Consider the following 20,468-nt stretch of genomic DNA (forward strand, 5'->3'; position numbering starts at 1 on the left):
TTGATTATGTTTGATATTACTTTATTTAGAGTTTTTTTAGTTTTTGGACAAATATCTACTACACCCCTGTGCCCAGGGCATCAAAAAAAAGTGACTCTTAAACACGTCGGTATTGGAGGAAAAATTGTACAACCGACAACATGACAACTGAGATTTACTGTTGGCTCAGCACCACTGATGATAGTCAAGGGCAACATTTACTGCTGTTTTTATTCACCTGTATGCACTGTGAGCATCTGTTGTTTTGACCACTCATGTCTCCATTCGAGAGACCATTTCTGTGTGAGTGTGGACTTTTCAGCCCAGAGGAATCGGCACGTGGGTATCTGTATTAACTAAACGTGTTCTCACTAACTATAATTCAACTTCATCAACTTCTGCTTCTGACATCAGTGTTCACCTTCAACTGAACTGTGGAAACTATGAATAGAAAATTCAGGATAAATTCATCAAAAGTACAAAAAACATTTCTCCTCAATGATGTATTTTATTTGTATGCCAAGATTTGATACCAAACAACCACACATTGTTCATGCACTTTATTCTCTGTACAGAGTGAACAAAGATAACATGCTAATCTTGAACTTTAGAGGAGACCAGCGGAACCATTTTTAAAGAATTTCATGTTTTAAATAGAACATGAATGAGAACAGTACACGTGAGGATTAAAATTTGTCCATTTGTTGGCGATTGAAGAGACTTAAATGAGATGCATAGTACAACTTTTATTTGAACAAAGACAAAACTGTTTCCAAAGACATTCCAGTCCGGACAGTGCTCCGTGTGTGTTTGATGCTGAAGTGTTCGACTTTTTTTTGGATAAAAAATTAGTTCAGCCATCTCCGTGCCAAAAAAATCAGAGTGAAAACTGATAGCCTACTCACATGTTTGGATGTGTGTGTGTATCCGTGTGTGCAGGTGAATTTTTTCCGCTTTGGCATTATCGTATGACTGATGATGTTGTTTTCATCCTGTGGGTGTTTGTTGTGCCCAATAAATCTGTTTGCTGTAAGCTTTTTTTCTTGATAGCAGATGAGAGTGGTGGTGTGTGTGTCACTGTTGTGTGTCACTGTTGTGTTTACACCTGCAATGCTGTCGGGTGTGTGTTTATGTGTGTGCGTGCGGGAGTGTTATTCAGCCAGAGGTGAATCACTAATGTGTTTACTCCAGGCTTCGTTTTTTCTGCAGCGCCTGACCCATGCAGCAGAGTCGAGTGGATTTAGGTAAATGTTAGTTTATATAATTCATGATTTGCACAACATGGACGGCAGGATTTCCCCGGGTGTTTTTTTGTCTCTGCTGCTCCAGGTTCAGAGGAGTGGGAGGCTGTGAGGGAAGGAAACATACTGCTACTGATCCTCCATATTGCAGTGAGAGGACGCCTGTGGGCAGAAACACCTGGATGCATCAGCATTGAGAATGAACCAAGTGTTTTAAACGCTGATAGAAACAGTTTTATAGATGAAGTCATATTCAGATGTTCCTTTAACAACATCCAGATAAAATGGATATTGTGTCCCTTGCTCCCTCACATTCTACATTCTCTACAGCCTCCATGTTTCAGGTCAAATGTAAAGTAAGGAAAGTTTCCAGTGTTCCTGCTCCGTGAGATAACCAGCTGGACTATTTTAAGTCTCCGGCTATTCAGAGCACTCAGATACAGCTGAGCCGAGTCTTATCCAGGTCTTTATTGTTCTCTGAGACAGCAAACTTTCACCCCCTATAAAAATGAAATGGGTTGTTGATCTGAAGTTTTGAGGTTTATAACGGAGTACATTCTGTCCCGGTGAGCTGTGCAGGAAGTGATGAGGATGAGTTACTGGCTTCTGTCAGAAAATCACATAAAGAATATTAGAAGGCATTTATAAAGTTTTTAGTGCCTGACTAAGGAAATTCACTTTTCATTAAACTACCAAAAAAGTGAAGACTTATTGTCTTCAGCTGATGTGCAGAGAGCCAGGTGCTGTTGACTGTTCTGGAAGGCAGTTCAAAAGTGGAAAATTACAGTTTTGCATCAGAACATTAACGAGCCAGCTTTTTAAAAAATAAGCTCAAGTATGGCTGACCTTCAGGATTTAAATACACAAACATCAGCACAGTCCTCTATTGCAAAGAGAGCAAGAACAACACTTGTTTCCATCAAGCAGTCGAGTTAAAATGGTCTCTTATAGAGAACAAACTATATGACTTATTTTTGTAGCCCAACCAGGAAGTAGCATCTCCATGGGGTCCGTTGAGAATTCTCCTATGGGATGTTTTCATTGGATTTTGGATCATTGCAGAAAATAATCTCTGTGGTAAACACACGTTTCTGAAGCGTAGGCGTTTTGTTCAGCAGGATAATCTTCACAGATGAAAACCATTTTTATGATGTTTGAAGTGTTAATGCAGCCGACAGAAGTCAAAAGCTAACGTTATGCTACAAGCTAACTACACCACGGTCAGATGATTGTGACATCACTAGCGTTATTCTTCAGACGATCTCCGATAAACTAATCCACGTAGTTTAATAAATAGTTTACTAACATAATATTCACCTTAACCTAAAGATTAAACCTACAGGAGACATCTCCGACTAGTGAGAGAGTTCCCGTCCTCTGTGTCCGGTGTGATGACGTTTAATGTCCCCGACAACCACTGTAGTCACATTTAGCCACTTGTTAGCAACCGCCTTTTTAAAGACGAGTAAAAACTTCAAAATTCCCAAGTGTGGGTATTACCTAACGTAGTTTATGTGGTCTAACAAAACACCAACATCTCTTCAGCTTGTGTTAACCACAGACCTTATTTCAGGTGTCTAACCACAAACCCATTCAAAGTCCCCGTTGACTTTTAGACGTTAGACCCCATGACACTCAAATGCTAACTTACTTCTGGGTTTTAGGACTCATTCCTGTGGCGCTCTATTAGAACTGTTGTTCCTGTGTTTGCATTGGCAAAAGTTGTGGATGGTAGAAATAGAAGCGCTCCATTCTGTCCGTTGGTTTCTTTAATCTTTTGTTGAGGTGCCAAGCAGGCTGGAAGTGGACCTAAAAGTGGAGGAAACAGTGCAACCCATCGACTGATGGAAAGAACTGTTTCTTATTTCAACAAAAGTACACAATTCACCAAAATGACCTTTCTGAATTTCTCATCCACTGCAACGGAGACACTCCAACCAAACTCTGTGATTCGATTCTTCATGGCTAAAAATTCAGGAACAACATCTCCACACAGAAAAAATGTCCTCTTGGTCTGACTGATCCTCGGACTTGACTGTGACCTTTTTTTAAAAGGAAACACTCTCTGAAAACAAAGTGCTGTTTTTAGCGACAATCAGCAGAGTGGGATGTTTTCATCCTGACTGCAGAAGTGTTTTAAACTCCTTTCAGCGAGTGACTCATAAGTCAGAGGTTTTGTTGGGTCAAACTGAGCTGTTTATAACTCTGCTGTCTCGCACACCCACAGCCATTCACACAAACATGCAGAGGCTGAAACAAGAGCTCTTCATTCATGTTAATGCACAAACATATTCAAACACAGATTGCTCAACAACTGTCACATCATGAAATTAAACCATGAGTCAAAGAGTGTTTTTTTTTTAGCTGTGACTAACTGTGGAGTTTATGTTTCTATGTTTTTTTTCAGGCCACCTATCGTCCATTCCTGCGGCAGATCTTGGAAGAAGTCTTCCATCCAGACAGACCTGAGTGTCCGGACATCGAGCACATGTCTGGCGGCCTCACAGACCTGCTCAAGACCGGCTTCAGCATGTTTATGAAGGTCAGACACACAGAGTCAAACACGTTTGGTCAGACACTGCTCACACACACACACAGAATCAAACACGTTTATGTGTAATGGGGTCAACTCTGTCACATCCTCCACACGCACTCTGTATCAACCACCTGCTGTGGACGATAAAGAGCCTTCTTCCCTTAACTCACTGCTTGAACTTGACCCGGTTTAAACATTTAATGTAACTATAACTCACAGATTAAAAAAAACCTCTTGTCTCCTTTTGGTCATTATTATAAAGATGATTTAGCACTATAAAACAAAAAACCTGTTTCTGCACTCAGGATCTGTAATAAAAACACAGACAGGATCATATTTTATAGGACAATCAGCCTCCAATCTCCACATGAAGTTTCCACACCGACTGTTTCTTTTCATTTCACATTCAGGAGGCACAGTTTGCTTCACTTCATGCCCCCCCCGGTGTTTCTACCCTGACTCCCACACTGGGCTTTATGTGTTTGTCATTCACTAAACTGCTGACTGTTTCAAAAGCAGAAAGTGGATAACCATTTGTGCTGTGTGTAACTGTTTGTTGAACCCTCAAAAAAAAAAAAAGAATTGGCTCCAATCTGTAAACCTATGCCAATCAGAGCTGGGCACACGTCCGTAAATCTATGGAGCATTTATTATCAGTGTTTCATAGGTCTTTTGAAAAGCGATTATCAAAACCTTTAACTTCTGGTATACAGTATGTTAGGTTTACGTCACCTGAGCGTGTACAATGGCGACATGGTTGTTGACAAGCCATGGTTAAATGGTCAGTTCCAAAGTGCAGAACGAAGCGCTATAGGAACAGCTTTGTCCATTATAGAGCGGAACAAGTCATAGTGTGTGTGTATCATGTCTTTCCTCTTTGCTGCTTGATGTGGTCATTGTCATTTCATGAAGGCCTTGCATGGAGGGACGGAGATAGCAGCCTGAGAGGTTGTTGTCATGCTTCTTAGTGGTTCTTAATTCATGTATTATTTATTCTGGTGTTCTCGGCTCTGTAGCTTTTACAGATCGACTTGTTTTATTGATTGTGATTGGAACCTGCGCACTTTATGCACCTCAGCACTTTGCACTTTGTGTGTTTTATGTTTTGTCTGTGTTGTATTGAGTGTCTCTCCCTGCAACCAAATCTACCTACGGTATACAAATAAAGTAACCTGAACCTGACCTGATGGTTGGCAACAACGGCAAAGAAGTTGTGGGAAGCTAAACCATGTCAACTAACAAGGCTCAGTAATGTTACCAGATTTTGTGAAAAAATATGCGATGTTCTACCCAGTGTTGTATGCTAACTGTTAGCATGTGGAGTATGTGTATGTCTATTCAACAGTTACCATGACGTCTATAGGCCGTGGCTAAATTGTTGAGATAGATTTGTAAGGTTCCAAAGTTATAAAGCTAACTCCAAGATTGATAAGGAAAGAGATTTACAATGTATTTGTATGCTAAACTAAGAAACATTTTGGTTTAGATGACTTTCTCCTTTCTCCTCTTTCCTGTAAACCTGCTAAACTAGAGACAACCATGACAGCGATACAGCCTAACGTCTCAGTCTGTTATAAATAATAATCACAGAGATGTTCAATATTCCCTCGGATTGTTTCTTTCCCATGAGGCAAGGCAAGTCTATTTCTATAGACCATTTCAACCAGAAGGCAGTTCAAAGTGCTTAACCATGAGACAGATCATAATACCTACTTGCTGGACGATAGTGTAACTAGTTTGAAACTGTCTAATCAACAAAGCCAGCTCAGTGTCGGGCTCGCAGCACACTGTTTCTTGAAGCTCTCTCCAGCTTCTAAAAGCCTGTCTGATGTTTCATGTAGTCTGGCTTCTTGCTCAGTCACTCCCTCTTTTTCTCTTCTTAACTTCATCCATCACTATCCTCTCTCTCTCTTCTAAGTCTCAGTTGTTGTATCAAACAGTACAGAGACGTGCCAACTGGCTTCCTGTTAGCTGAAGGCTGTTGTGTGAACTAGTGCCGCACACACTCTTCACAAGATGACCTCGGTCTACAGTGCTGAGAGCAGGCGACCAGGGCGTTATATGAGGACATGGGAGAGACGGCGTTCTCCCTCCTGAAAGTTGTTGTACTATTAGATGGACCTTTCAAACTACATATTGTAGCTTTAAATGTTAAATAGCACACGTCTTTAAAAAGTCTTGTTGAGTTATAACTCAGAATGTTTTCCTCATATTGGTTCAGGTACTTGAGGGGCTTAACAGGAACAGAGACACTGAAAGAGAAACTTAAAACCTTGATTCATATTAGTTGAACCCATATTTCAACTTTGTTTAAATACAGTTGGAAGTCCAGAAAATAACAATTGTTGGCACTAATTACACCCTTTGTATTATTAATAGTCTGCTTGACTGACCGTTGAGTGGATCAATCATCAGTCTAGCTTTTCTTTTTGTCTTCCTAAGTTTTGTATTTCTGAGTTCTGAGCGTGTCACAGGGAGACACAAAGACATGGATTTGGGGGTTTTATTAATATTTTGACCACCAAGTGGTTTTCCTGTGTAGACTCTGTGGGTCACATATATCCACCGCAGAGCAGATCACTATCCTCGGTCTGAGTCTCCCACATCTGGACCTGTTTAAACTGATGATTACCCGAGGGGAGGAATTCCACTTGGTTGTGTAACCGTGGCCTGGTTTTCCAAAAATTAAGATTTTTTCCCCCTAAAGCACAAACTCAGACAGACTGTAAACCTGGATGTGGAGCGCTCTATAGGAGTGAGTTGTAAACCCTTTATGCTATAAAACAAAATAATAAAAGTTCTATTTTTAACCACAGAGCTCCGTGTGTGCTACACTCTCTGTTTCATTAAACTCACTGGACCTGCAGGCCTGGATCATGACCGTGTGTTACTTAAACTGTCACCTTAAACAGTCTGTGAGCACGCTGTGTGTGCCTGTGTGTGTGTTAGTGTCTGCTGGCCCATATTTAGTCTCTGTTTCCACAGATCCACAGTTGTTCAGGAGATCTGACTTCTGCACCTACAGAAGTGATAACTAAGAAAAGTTGAGACCAAGTGTCAAATTCTTAATGAGTGCATTCTTACGAGAACAAACAAAATACCTTGGACTATGATTTAATTAAAAACAATTGAGACATAAATGAATTCAGTTTAGGTACATTTTATAGTTTTGGCCTGCCTTTGTGTTGTAATGCAGCTGAATCATCTCCATCTCCCCATTGAGAGCCACCAAATATAAGTTTTCGGTCCTAAAGTCACAGCAACAGAAAATAAATGCTATTTATGGACAGTGATTTCTGCCAACGTGGCCCAGCCCTAGATGGTGTGTGACGTTTTAGAAAACATGCAGTTGGACCCAACTGCGATAACAGCAAAGAATTTCAATGAAATAAGGAAAACAAAAGGTTACTTCTTCAAGTTCATCAAAAGCCCAACTGAAAAAATTCAGAAGGAGCAAACATAAGGAAAATCAACACAGTACAGGAACACGGGTAGGTAGACGTGTGAGCTGACACAGAAGGGAAGGAACACACAGGCTGTTTTCCAAACCGCCTACTATACTAGTAGTATGTATGTACAGATTTGGCCAAAACGCAGTATTGGCAGTGTGCCAACATACCCGGATGTCATACTGATTCACCGGGTGTGGCAAAGTGCAAAATAACCACCGACTGGCAGTCATACTTCAAACTACTGTTGAACACGGTATGCAGCATGCAGTACATACCAAATCCTCTAAAGTAGTATGAAGTAGGAGGTTTCAAACAGCCAGAGACTAAATACAGGGGGCGATCACACAGCTGAGACTGAAAAGACATGGGCAAGAACAGTGAGAGCAATCAAAGAGTAACACTAGACATGATACACAGAGGCAAGAAGTACAAAACAGGAAACACCAAAGACCAAACTTTGGAATAGTACAATCAAAATACACACAAGGGAAACATGCAACACAAGGCAAGAACGAGAAAACATTTCAAGACATGAAATCCAAACACTGAAATGCAAAACGTAAAAAAGAACTACTCATGACATGGTGGTTAAATGTGAAGAAAGCGTGCCTACAAAAAGGTTAATAAAGGTTAATAGGAGGTATGATAAGTGAAGTAACAAAGTGAGCTTAGTACAGAAGAAATGGATTTGTTGGCAGTGATTTTGAGTTCATACAAAAAAAAATGTATTTATATAATTTATAAAATGATATAAACATTTACTATGTGATTAAGCAGCTCTAAAGTGTAAACAGGACAACTTCACCCCGAGGCTATAGACCAGTTAAAAACCTCCTGTATGTCAGACATCCAACCTAAGACAAAGGAAGCGTGATAACTCTCTGACTTTATCGCTGTTTTATAGGATTTGACATTTTTAATTGAGTGTAAAGAAGCCTGGGGGAAATGTTTTATCATCAGGTCAAATGATGATGATTTGATTTCCTCTCGCTTACACATAAGCAGCAGCACATTTCTCCCCTCATGTCTACACGCCTTCCTTCAACCCGCCCTTCTCTGTCTGCCCCCATGGCCGTACACATGGTCTGTAGTGTGTGTCTGCGTCGCACACACACATGCAGGTGCTGGTTCCACTCACACATGGAGCCGCTCGGGTCTGTGATGAAGATGCCAGAGGAATCCGTCTACAGATAATAAATAAAAACATGAGCAGAATAAAGCAGAAAACATTTGTTCTCACTTCTTTTTCTTTTTTTTTCATCACTAAACACATGTTGAATCATCCTTGACACGCTTCCTCACAGCCGATCGGGACTTCACGTGTACTGCCACCCTCGCCTCGGGTCCGCCCCCTGCAGCTCTGATTGCTGGGTTGCCATTGAGAGGCTGAATACAAGCCCTGAAAGCCCTTCGCCGACCAATCGTAGACATCCATTACTCCCCAACAGCCAATCAGACGTTTCCCTGCTGTTCAAATTCACACTGTTCAGTTTAGCAGGTTTTTTGCTGTGTTGGCAAATGTATGAGTCTTAAGAGAGTGTGTGTGTGTACACCTGCTTACATGTCCACGTGTGAGCTGTCATAACACCAGTGTGATAAGACTCCACCATTAAGCTTTGTTTGTCGGAGCAGGGACCTAACTGCACTCCCATCAGCACAACCTACCAGCCCGGGCAGTGACTCAGCACCCAGAGAGAGGCACAGATGATAACATGGAGAGGAAATGATTAAGTGTTCCCTGCACTAAGTGGATGGAGTGGGTTGTTTATCAAAGTCTGAGCTATAATAAGAGACAGAATAAACACCTCAGACGGTCCTAAAAATAACTCTGACCAATCACCATCTCCTGTCCTGACTCCAGGTGAGCCGTCCTCATCCCAGCGATAACCCACTGCTCTTCCTCTTCCTGGTCGGCGGAGTCACACCGTCTGAGCTTCGACTCATCAAAGAAGTCGTAACCACACACAAACCAGGGACTCAGGTGGGTAAAAAATAACGAGGTAAAGTTCTGCACAATCATCACTGATATATTTGTTTAACTTGTAGAGTTTGACTCCTGTTCATTTCTTCAGTTGTTTAAGTTTTAATTGGCCCCACCTATGCAGATAAATAGAAGTAAAAACACCCATAATGCACTGGTCAGTAGAGCAGGTTAGACCTGCACGATCCTTCTCTCCTGCCCTCTCCGGCTCAGTTCTATGTAATGGACTCAAAGTCCTTTTGCAGGTGAAATTCAAAAGGATGAGACATTTGTAGACATTTATATGCAAACGTGAGTTCTTATATAGCCTCTTCTCAGGTCCCACACAGTGCAAATATAATGCAAATGTTAACACAATTTTATCTAGTGAAGCCAGTCCAACTAAACATGAATTATTAACTAAAGGGGAAAAGGTAGGGTCATAATGTGTTGATATGCCTTTATGTCTCATTTTGATTCTTGCATGATTGCACTTCATTTGAACATAGTGTGGGTCTCTTTTAGCAGTGCTTCTATTGCTTTGGTTTTTTAAATTGCCTCCTCCTTTCAATTATTAAGGCTTTGGTGCACTCTTGTAACGGGTGGTTAGCATTTCGCTCTCTGGGAAGTCATGGCATGCTGCTCGGCTAACCCAGAGCAGAGCTAACAGCTAACTGTGTTTCCATTCTGCAGTCAATGGTTGCCTCTATGAGGAGTGTGATATGAAGAGATATAGATGAGGAGTGCTTCTGGCACATTTAGGTGAACCTTAGGGGGGGGGGGAGTATTTGAGGTGAACCGCCCCCCCTTCAGACAGATTTCAAACTGGGTGAGCGGACTGACCTACATTCCCAGGTGGTTCAGATCACCATCTGATCATCACATGCGTTAACAGTCGTTTGCACCATGAGATCTGCCTCTTTGTGTTATTACACACACAGTCTGCACATGCAGATGAGTGTGTTTGTGTGTGACAGGAGGGTGAAGAGGCCGATGTGGGTTTGTCTTAATAAAAGGCTTTGAGGCAATGAAAGGCACGGCCAGGATAAAAGTCTTCCATCTGTAATCAGGAAAAGTGCATAAAGAGCAGCTTATACAATAACCTGCTGGCCCACACACACACACTGACCTCAGCTCACAAACACACACACTGTACGACACACTGTAGAAAACGCATGACAGCCGACGTCTGTGGAGCAGACGAAAAAACTCAGCTTGGCTTTCGGGTAAAATTCTTCTGAAACGTTCTGACGCTGCCACCACAAACAGCCACTCTGCCAATTTTAGATGCCGACCAGAAGTTAAGGCAACAATCTGCAGAAAAACAGAGCTGCCCTGTTATACAACACAAGCGTTTCAGCTGGAAAGCATTTTAAAAAGAGCAAGCATCTGCAGCTATATGCAAATATTCTGTATATGTCAGAGTGTTTCCAGTCAACTAATGCCTACTGTACATTACAGAAGACTTCTGTCAGCCTAAAGTCTGCCATCTTCTCACATTGAAGTGCAGACTACAGCAGTAGAGTGGATATCCTGCAGAGTTAGGATACCCAGAAAAACACACAATGCAGCCAAAACAGAAAGGACGCCTTTCAAACATTTAAGCAAGATGGAAGTGAAGCAAATATGTTTCTGTTTCATCCAGGAGAGGTGCTGCAAACATGAAAGGAATTGGTACATTTTAAGCTATTTTTGCAGTATTTAGTCATATTGGTGAGTTTGAAAATGTATTTTTCACTATCAGTTAAAAAATCATTTGAAGATTCGCAGAAACTCAAATCTCAGCAAGCATATTTGTCTGATTTTTTGTCAAAATATCTCAATAGACTTATTAAAAGCCACACTCACCTGATAAGTCCTGATAAAAATTGTATTTTAAGAAATAAAAAGCAAAGAAAAATAGGCCTGAATTGTCCGTAACAGGTAGAAACATCTCCCAATGCAGCAAGATTAACTTTGGTGTCTAGAAATGAGATGGATTCACTCATTTATATTCATCTTATTTCAACACACTCAAGTCAAATTTAGACAAGAGAGAGTGAGAGGAAATGAAATGTGGGTCATTGTTTCATTTACAACAAGATAAAGGTGATGCCCTGAACTGAAGGAGACCTCTCATGATTTAAGTTTGAAACTCGTCTGCGCGGATGAAATGAAATGTGTTTTTAAAAAGTATGAAGTGTTTCAAGCAAGAAAAAAATCCATGACTATCATGACTAATTTATTTAGCTTTTCAGAAATATCCAATTGATTGCTTTCAATTCTCATCCTAAAATCCTCTCGAGTCAAACCTTATCCCTCTGTAGACTTAAAAGGTAAACGTTGAATGTTTGATCAAGCTTTTTTTCTACTCTACTCCAAACTTCCCTGCTCCAAATGTTCCTGTTTCCTGTTCCAAATTTTTCCAAAATAGGGTGAATAAAAAATGCATGCCTCATACTCAACCTCTGAGAGTGTTTTCTTAAACTCACCAGGATGGTCTTTGGTTTGTGTATCAACTTAGAAATCTGTTTTTGGGCCTAAAAAGAAAACCAATAGCATCCAAAGGTCCTGGGCGGAAGTGTTTCATCAAATAAGGAAATATCAACCAGCTGCCAGATCAGCACATACATAAACCGAGTGACTCCAGTCTGCACATTACTCACCCTGCTGCTCTGTCTGCTTCATCTAGACGTGTCAAGTTACACTCTGACACCTATTTTAACCTTAATGACTGTGTTGTGCCTCCTCTCTCCAGGTGTTGGTTTTGTCCACCAGATTACTGCGGCCGACCGATATCCCCGCACTGCTCTTCTCCTCGCAGAGACTGACGCCCGATATCGGCATCTGAAAAGGCCGCCGACACGTGGACGCACACACGCAGGCTCACGTGGAAACACACGCCTAACACCACAAACGTTTTCTGCACCTCGTCAGGTGTGAATGTCAAATCAGTAATGAGATTCAGTGCTGAAAGCTGAAACACAAAGGGGGAAACATTCCTGTCATGTTTATGTGAGTTTGTTTTGATGGATTTCATTCTGAAGTGTTAAAATAAAAAATATAAAAAAGTGGGTTTATTTTTAGGTGAGTGGGGAGAATTGGATCCTTCCTCTGCAGCCGAACAGAAATCTGTCAAACTGCACGAGAAGTTTACAAGTTTTGTTTGCATCAAATGTTAATATTCAATAAAATCTATTAATTCTCAGACAGTGTTGTGAGGTTTTGTTTTTGTACATACATCAGATTCAGGCTGCATCTCATTAAACAACAGCTTTTTCAAATCAAACAATCTCGACCAGGCGACTGTTTCAGCAGAATATTAGACCTCATCTCATTCCCTGCTAAAAAGTAAAGAGCTGGACAGTGTGGGTCCAGAAGTAAAAATCACATTCATTTCCAACAAAACAAATTTGATTATTAGCCATAATGTCATAACTATCAAAGGTAGAGTCACCACCATTTATTTCCCCCCATGATTTGTCGGGAATAAACTACCCTCCCCATCTTCCTGGTGTAACATCTCTGATTGGTGGAGCCCGGCGTTACCATGGAAATGTTTACCACCTCGGGAACTTCAGCTGTTGGCATCTACCACTGACGTTCATGGAAGTTCAGCTCACTTTAAAATCACAAACTACAACATATGACATTATATATTAACTATTTTATTTTATTTTATTTTTATTTTATTTAAAAGCAAAACAAAACAAAACAAAAACATAATAGATCAATGGAAAAACAGAAAGTACATAATTACGACGGAGGATTAGGGCCATGTTAAAAAAAAATATATAAAATTTTGAGATTAAAGTCCTAAATTTACCAGAATAAAGTTGTAAATTAACGAGTTCGAGACCAGCCTGCGCAAAATGATGAAAGTAGAACTCTTAAAGTCTTTTCCTCTGCAGACAGCTTCCTCCCAGTCAATGTGGTTCTTTCTTCAGTTTCTTGCAGAATCTTTTCAGGGTGCTGATATTTTATGACAATGTGAAGATGATGATGTTCCAAAAGCATGTGAAGTTTCATATCTGCATTAGTAAAGCCCCAACACAACTGTTTGTGTCTGTTATCGGTCTGCCTTGTTAAAGTGTCTCATGTGCAGAGACAGTTTGTGTCCTGTTCATCATTTTACTGATAAACAAGGTCTTACAAGTTGAAGTGAAAACTTCTCTTGAACTGTTTTTACTGACTACACAAGGAAGTATCCTCTTTCCTTATTAGTGAAACCTTTAGGACAAGATGCTCCATGTTTGTCATTTGAGAACAGGATGCTGCTGCTCTTCTGATATAGACTAAAATAACAACTTTATTCTTTTATTCTTTAAAGACTTTAAGAGTTCTACTTTCAACATTTTCACGCAGGCTGGTCTCGAACTCGTTAATTTACAAGATTATTCTCATAAATTAACGAGTTTATTCTCGTAAATTTACGACTTTATACTTGTAAATTTACGACTTTAATCTTGTAAATTTACAACTTTAATCTTGTAAATTTATGACTTTAATCTTGTAAATTTACGACTTTAATCTTGAAATTTAATTTAATTTTTTTTTTCTCCGTCGTACATAATGATTAGTTAATGAACAAAATATACATTTTGAAAGAAATGTGCTGGAGGAGCCAAATAAACACAGAGGGGCTCGTCGAGTGGCCCTCCTAAAGAGAAACATGTAACACAGAGACATAATATTAATGTAGTCCAAACAAAAACAATAAAGCTAACAAGAACACATACTCAATAAGGTGTAAAAGAAAGCAAAACAAGAAAGAGACAAATTAAAGAAGAGGGGGAAAAGTAAAATAAGCTCTCATGGCAGAGAAGGATTATGATGGCACATTGGTTAATCGCTGTAAACTACAATCTTTTACAACAGTATAAACATTATTATATAGATTAATGTAAAAAGAAGGTCCGTGTACTTTCAGAAAGAAGCAGGTTTAACTATTGTTTGTTGGGTCTCGTTGGAAACTCATGTCCTAGTTGTGCAGTCTTAATGACGGTCGTAAAAAAAACATGGACACTAGTATGGTAAAGGTCGTAGTAAGGTTGTTTTTTGGTAGCTGATGCTTAATAATCATAAGCAAGATACACAGAGCTCCTTTGTGCTTCAGTGGCAGAATGAAGAATAAAGATGAGGTATGTGGTTGATATTTTAATCTGTTTATAATCCTAAATAACGTTATGATAATAACAGCTAAGGTCAGAGGTCGTCCTTTCACACATACACTAAAAATCTGGAATGAGGTCCCACATTATATCAGGACAACAACCTCAGTGATGCATCTCAAGCAGGCACACATGGACATCACCTGATGAATGGACCAACATGTAACCACTGATTAAACTCATTTATGTTCATTCAGTCATTATAACTGAGTCAGGCCTGTTTGACTGTAACTTCTGTCGTGTTACTTTTAATATTTTCCTGTATAAGAAATGAAATGAAAAGTTAAAAAAATGTTAGTAACATGACTAACCCATTTTGTGCCCTTGTTAATAATCTGGCCATATTTTATTTATTTTTTTAATTTGCCAATTTCTTTATTAAACAATGTTTATGTTTCAACCATTTTTTGTATCTTATTGAGTTGCTGGACTCCGAACTTCACTGAGCTGCTGAGTTCAGAACCAGTTTAATTTTTATCCAGAACTTCTGAAACAACATCAACTTGGTCAGCCTTTCTCACCTTTCATAATTCAAAGCTTGATCTGAAAGGCAGCAGGGCTTAGAAGAAAACGTGACCTGGACGACCAAGAATCTACCCAGACTCCAATTTCATACTGATCTATATCACAGAGTTTGTATTACTGCCTTTTCATGAGTAACAGTTCCTGGTGGGGGACTTCTCCTCTCACTTTGATCAGACTTCTGTTCTCATGCAAGCAGCCAAATGTCACTGCTTTAAAAACTGTTTGCCTGCCCGCTTGCCGTGTTAAAAGCACGCCATGTGTGTGTGAACTCATTACAAGAGAAAGTGTGCACAGCAGACAATGGTGTGCTGTTGTGGAGCAGATAATACATGCACTCTGTTAGAGACCATTTACACCTGCCCACATCATATGGAGAGAGGAGCAGAGTAATTAACACCCAGTTTCTGGGCCCATAATCTGCTCACACCTCCAGCTCACCTTACACACACACAGAAACACACATACACTGTTTATTCTCTCCAACATGACTCAGCTAAAGAGCTCAGTCATTTCTCCACCTGCACACCTCAATCCACCGAGAATAACCAGAGTCCTACATTTTTCTAACATAGAGAGACCGAAGGCATTTTATTCGGCTATCTATTTTCTGCTTCCTTGTCTCCTCCCTCCTTTATCCTTCTTCCAGTGAAACCAGAAAACAATCCAAGTGCCCAATTTTGAAGAATCTCAATCCCTAAAATGAACCTTTAGGAAGGTAAGGAGGCTTTTTAAATCGATGAGGGAGGGTGCAAAGGTGAATCCTTAAAGGGATACTTCACCCATTTGCATTAATCTTTGTATCATTAGAAACCTGGTAGTATTTTTGAATGGTCGTACATCCCGCCCTCATTTTCTCCTGAGACAGGAAATCTTTGTATTTCTAAGTCTGAAAAGGAGCTTCCAGTGACGCAAATATCGTATGTTTGTGTCACTGGAAGCTGTTGTGGTTAGCAGGGTGAAACTACAACACTAGTTCCTCATATTTTCGACCACTGAAGCTACAGACCAATCACAGATCAGTGGGTGGGAACTCACTCCCAGAATGGAAACTTAACGTCCGGCATATTGCTTAGAAGCTATGCTAACAGGCTCTATGGAGAAAGCTGATAATGGCGAAAAAATATAAATATAGCGGCGAGACGGCTGCTGACGACGTCTTGTGTTTTGGCTGCTGCCGCCGAGAGACAAAATCGGCCTGTCGGCAGCAACCTTCCTCGCGGCTATATTGCTATATTGCTGGCCGCCGCTGACCGCTGGCAGCTGGGGCCGTCGGGGCTGCAGTAGCCGAGACATAAGGCCTGCCTGTCGGTGGCGGTGAGGACGAGGAGCCGGGGCCGGCTCGAGCTGGGGCGGACTGGTAGTGTCGGTGCTCTCACTGTTTGTCTATGGACACAGACATAGAGTCTGTTTTCTGACAGGAATTTACAAGATCAATTCTGGAAGAAATCTCTGAATCAGTTGAGGAAATGGTCTTATGTGTTGAAGTAAACATGTCTGTAAACCTGACCTTAGTGGGAGTGGCCTGTGGTCCTGTGCATTCTGGGATTTGGTGTCTTTCATCAACATGAGCCAAAAAGACACTTTCTGCCTTTTCTCGGCCAAGAAGACACCAACTTCAAAATGTAGTTCACATTTCTACATATATGACCCAATGTCAGTACAGATTCATGTTTCAACGGGTGAAGTATCCCTTTAAAAGAAGTATTGTCAAACCTAAATGTAGTTTGATAAAAGAGGAGTGGTACACAGCTGGATAAATGAAACAAAGTATACTACAAAAACATCTAGGCTTTAAAGCAACAAGATGTAACTTTTCCAGCAATCCCACAGTACACAAACTTTCATGAGGGAGAATGCCGTCTCACTCATGTCCACAGAGCGCCCCAGTCGCCTGATTTGAGCACTCTGTAACTTTGGCAGTAGGCCAAAGTCCTCTAGCGAGAAGTGCGAAACAGCTTCACAGCCCTAGTTCACACAGCAGCCTTCAGCTAATAGGAAGCCATTTAGCCCTTCTCTGTACTGTTTGATAAATGGCTGAGGCAGAAGAGTCCGGTGATGGATGAAGCTAAGAGAAAAAGAGAGTGAGAAGCCAGCCTAGAGGAAATATTGTAGAGGCTTTTACATGTTGGTGAGAGCTTCAAGAAACAGGCATCAAGTCCCACGTCGAGCTGGTTATGATGCTGTTGGATGGTTGCAAACGGGTTACACTACTTACCAGTGAGTAGAATTACAGGAATACAAAAGTACAAATAAAACATATGGATGTATGTCGTCTAAAGGCTTCCATGTCACACAGACCTCTGCCGTTAAGGTTTGCCTTTTTTTGTCATCAATGTCAATAATCAAAGTGGAAAATGTCCAAATAAATCTTAGAATATATGGTTGGAAAATGTTGGAATAGGCTCAGTGTTTTCTCATCACTCCTCAAGTTTCTTTATGTTGACTTTATCTGAAGGGAGTGATGAGATGGTAGATGCCAAACTCTAACTCTGTTCTTCTGCTGTGATAAATATTTAAGACCTGAGGTGTCTGAGTAAAGAGAGAGGGGTCTGCAGACTGATAATCCTGTGTTTTCATGCTCTTCTGACACTGAAACAGGATATTCAGCTTTCACTGATTAGGCTCTGGGTTGTCAATAAACTGCTCTCTAACAAAAAACACACGCTTCTGCAAGCTTTATTAGAAAAGTGGTTAATAAGATTTTCTCTGAATTTTCTTGGAGCATGCAATTCTCAGAAGAATTCCTATTAAAAAAGAAAAACGCAGTCGACTCAGGCTGTTTTTTTTTTTGTTAAATTGATTTTCTGGGGTCAGTGACTGCATCGAGTGATTCAACTGCGGTCTGATCTGAAAACCAGAGAGGGCAGCTGCAGAGTCATACTTCTGTTTCCAATGTGATTCATGCCTTCTGTTATCAAAGCTTTGTTATGAGACCTGATGGATTAAGGGGTCAGACTACCTTTTTATCTGAGTCATCACCTGAACAGCAGCAGAGACTTCACATGGACTCATAAAGGGGAGTTTTCATAATTTACTGTGTGCATGTTTCTGCTGCAAACACACTTTGGGCGGCTGTGGCTCAGTTGGTAGAGACGTCGTCCCTCAACTTTTTGCGGTGGTCTGCTGGGGAGGAGGGAGCACAGAGAGAGACAGGAAGAGACTGAACAGACTGGGCAGGGGGGCCAGTTCTGTCCTGGACTGTCCTCTGGACTCTGTCGAGGAGGATGTTAGTGAAGCTGACATCCATCATGGACAACCCCTCTGCATGACACTGTGGGGGCCCTGAGCAGCTCCTTCAGCAGCAGACTGAGACACCCACCCTGCAAGACAGAGCGCTACCGCAGGTCGTTCATCCCACCTGCAGTCAGACTGTTTAATCAGACTCTTTAACAGCATCACCACCTCATGACTCATTTCAATAATGCTACACACTGTGTGTGTTTTTAATAACAACAACTCTTTCCACAAGTGGAAGTGTACATACCTTGTATTATTGTATTATTTCTCCCTTTATTTAACTGATGTACATATGTTTGATTTTTAACTTCTTGTTATTTTAGATAATTATATTCCTGTTTCTTGAGCGGTTGTGACAAAAAAATGTCCCCCATGGGGATCAATAAAGTTTATCTTTATCTTTAACTGGGAGTGTTCGATTCGCAGCTCCTGCAGCAACATGTACAACGTGGCAAGACACTTAACCGCAAGCTGCTTCGTCAGTGGTATGAATGTGTCTAAATGAGATTAGTTACTTCTGATGGTCACTTTATATAACAGCCTCTACCATCAGTGTGTGAATGTGTAGGTGTGAATGTGTAGGTGTGAATGTGTAGGTGTGACCTGCGGTGTGAAAGCGCTTTGAGTAGTCTGAAGACTAGAAACGCGCTCTACAAGCTCAAGTCTATTTACCATCTACTTAAATGATTAACCAGAGACATTTTTCAAATTCAACATAATTTTATTGTGAACAAAAAATGAATTTATCACAAATAAATAACAACACGACCTTTGGATTAATCCTTTTTTTTTAAAGTGCGTCAGTGATAAACCTCCACATGCTACATCCTGTGTCTTCACAACAGTTCTAAACACACATTTAGATTCAGTACCCACACACACCTGCACAGAGCCTCAGCTCATGTGACTGATATAGTAATACCAGCGTTAAGCGGTGCTAATGCATTCTGAATAAAAGAATGACACAATGGCAAGCTAAAAATACGCAGCAAAAGTCCTTCAGAGCTGCTGTTGCTGGGAGATTGACAGTTTGTGATTTTTATGCTCACACAGGCCCGAGCTTCAGCGCACCGCCTGAACCTCTTCCCTGATCCTCCTCGCTCATGATACCAGACATGACCTGCCGGCTAGAGGTAATTTCCTCTGTACTGTTTACACCTGTCCTCCTCAGACAGAGCGCTGCAGGACGTCAGCGGAGAAGTCTCCTCTGTCCTTTCTCCTTCACTGCTTTCTTTCTTCATCTCTGGCCACTCTGGACCACGTTCAGATTCTACTCCCTCACACCGAGGTGACAGTCCGGACTTTGGCCGACAGCGCCTGCTTGAACCGCCTCTTCAGGTCCTGCATGTTTGGAGACTTCGGTCGGGGGATGAGTGGGGAGCGTCTCTTCTCCGTGGCGGTGCTGGCAGAGTTTGCGTGCGAGGAGGAAGAGTTGGAGGCGGGAGGAGGCGGCTGCTTGGCGAGCTGGCAGCACAGCCGGTGGAAAGCGTGATGCACCTGGCTGTAGTCCTCGCTGGCGGAGACTTCGTAGAAAGAGCAGCCGAGCGTCCCTGCCAGCAGGGGGCCCTGCTGGGAGTCCACCCGCCTCAGGTGCAGAAGGTCAGACTTGTTGGCGAGCAGGATCACGGGGGGCATGTTGGCGCCGCCCGCACGGACCACCAGCTGATGCAACTGCTCGATCAGATCAAAGCTGCGTCTGTCGGTCACCGAGTAAACCAGCACCACGGCGTCCGCCCACTGGATGGAGCAGGCGACATGATCGGGGAGGGTGACGCAGTTATCTGTCATCTGAGGAGGAGAGGTGAGAAAGAGACTGATTAAAACCAAAGCAAACATAGAAATCATTTAGTCACTGGATTTAGAAAGGTTTCCAAAATGATCGACAATTTGATTCCAGGTTTTAAAACTTTATAATCTGTTATTTAAATGATCAACAGTATTCAAAAGTACAGAGTAAAAACTGTTGAACTGGTATTGTGACAACTCTAGGATGTAGCACTAATTTACAACTTTTTCTGCCCTGGACTAAACATTTCATCAGGATTCAGACCCGATTAAACGCTCCCTGAGTCTGTATTTGTGTGTGTGTGTGTGTGTGTGTGTGTGTGTGTGTGTGTGTGTGTGTGTGTGTGTGTGTGTGTGTGTGTGTGTGTGTGTGTGTGTGTGCTCTTTAATAATAGCAGCAGTGCTGACTGATGCGGACTGCAGCTATTATGTTTCTCCTCCTGAAATCAGAGGTGTGGGTGACAGAGGAGTCTGGATCAGGGCTCTGGCCTCAGACATCCATTAGCCTAAACGGGAGATTAGACATCCAGACTGAAGGGCTGATTCAGGAGCACACACAGACACACACAGACACACACAGACACACACACACACACACACAGG

General features: G+C 41.5%; 2 protein-coding genes across 2 annotated transcripts in view; one reads left to right on the forward strand and one right to left on the reverse strand.

Moving 5' to 3' along the window:
* Positions 1–12,355, forward strand: part of scfd2 (sec1 family domain containing 2) — a 140,049-nt gene extending 127,694 nt beyond the window's left edge. The window contains exons 7-9 of the mRNA XM_061028996.1: positions 3,628–3,762; positions 9,070–9,189; positions 11,906–12,355. Of these exons, the coding sequence (XP_060884979.1) occupies positions 3,628–3,762; positions 9,070–9,189; positions 11,906–11,998 (348 nt within the window). The 3' untranslated portion in view covers positions 11,999–12,355. The remainder of the gene's footprint in view (positions 1–3,627; positions 3,763–9,069; positions 9,190–11,905) is intronic.
* Positions 12,356–18,780: 6,425 nt separating this feature from the next.
* rasl11b (RAS-like, family 11, member B) overlaps positions 18,781–20,468 on the reverse strand; it is a 2,486-nt gene continuing 798 nt past the window's right edge. The window contains exon 4 of the mRNA XM_061029006.1: positions 18,781–19,868. Within this exon, the coding sequence (XP_060884989.1) occupies positions 19,359–19,868 (510 nt within the window). The 3' untranslated portion in view covers positions 18,781–19,358. The remainder of the gene's footprint in view (positions 19,869–20,468) is intronic.

The sequence above is a fragment of the Labrus mixtus genome, chromosome 3, assembly GCF_963584025.1.
Source record: "Labrus mixtus chromosome 3, fLabMix1.1, whole genome shotgun sequence".
NCBI classification, from domain to species: domain Eukaryota; kingdom Metazoa; phylum Chordata; class Actinopteri; order Labriformes; family Labridae; genus Labrus; species Labrus mixtus.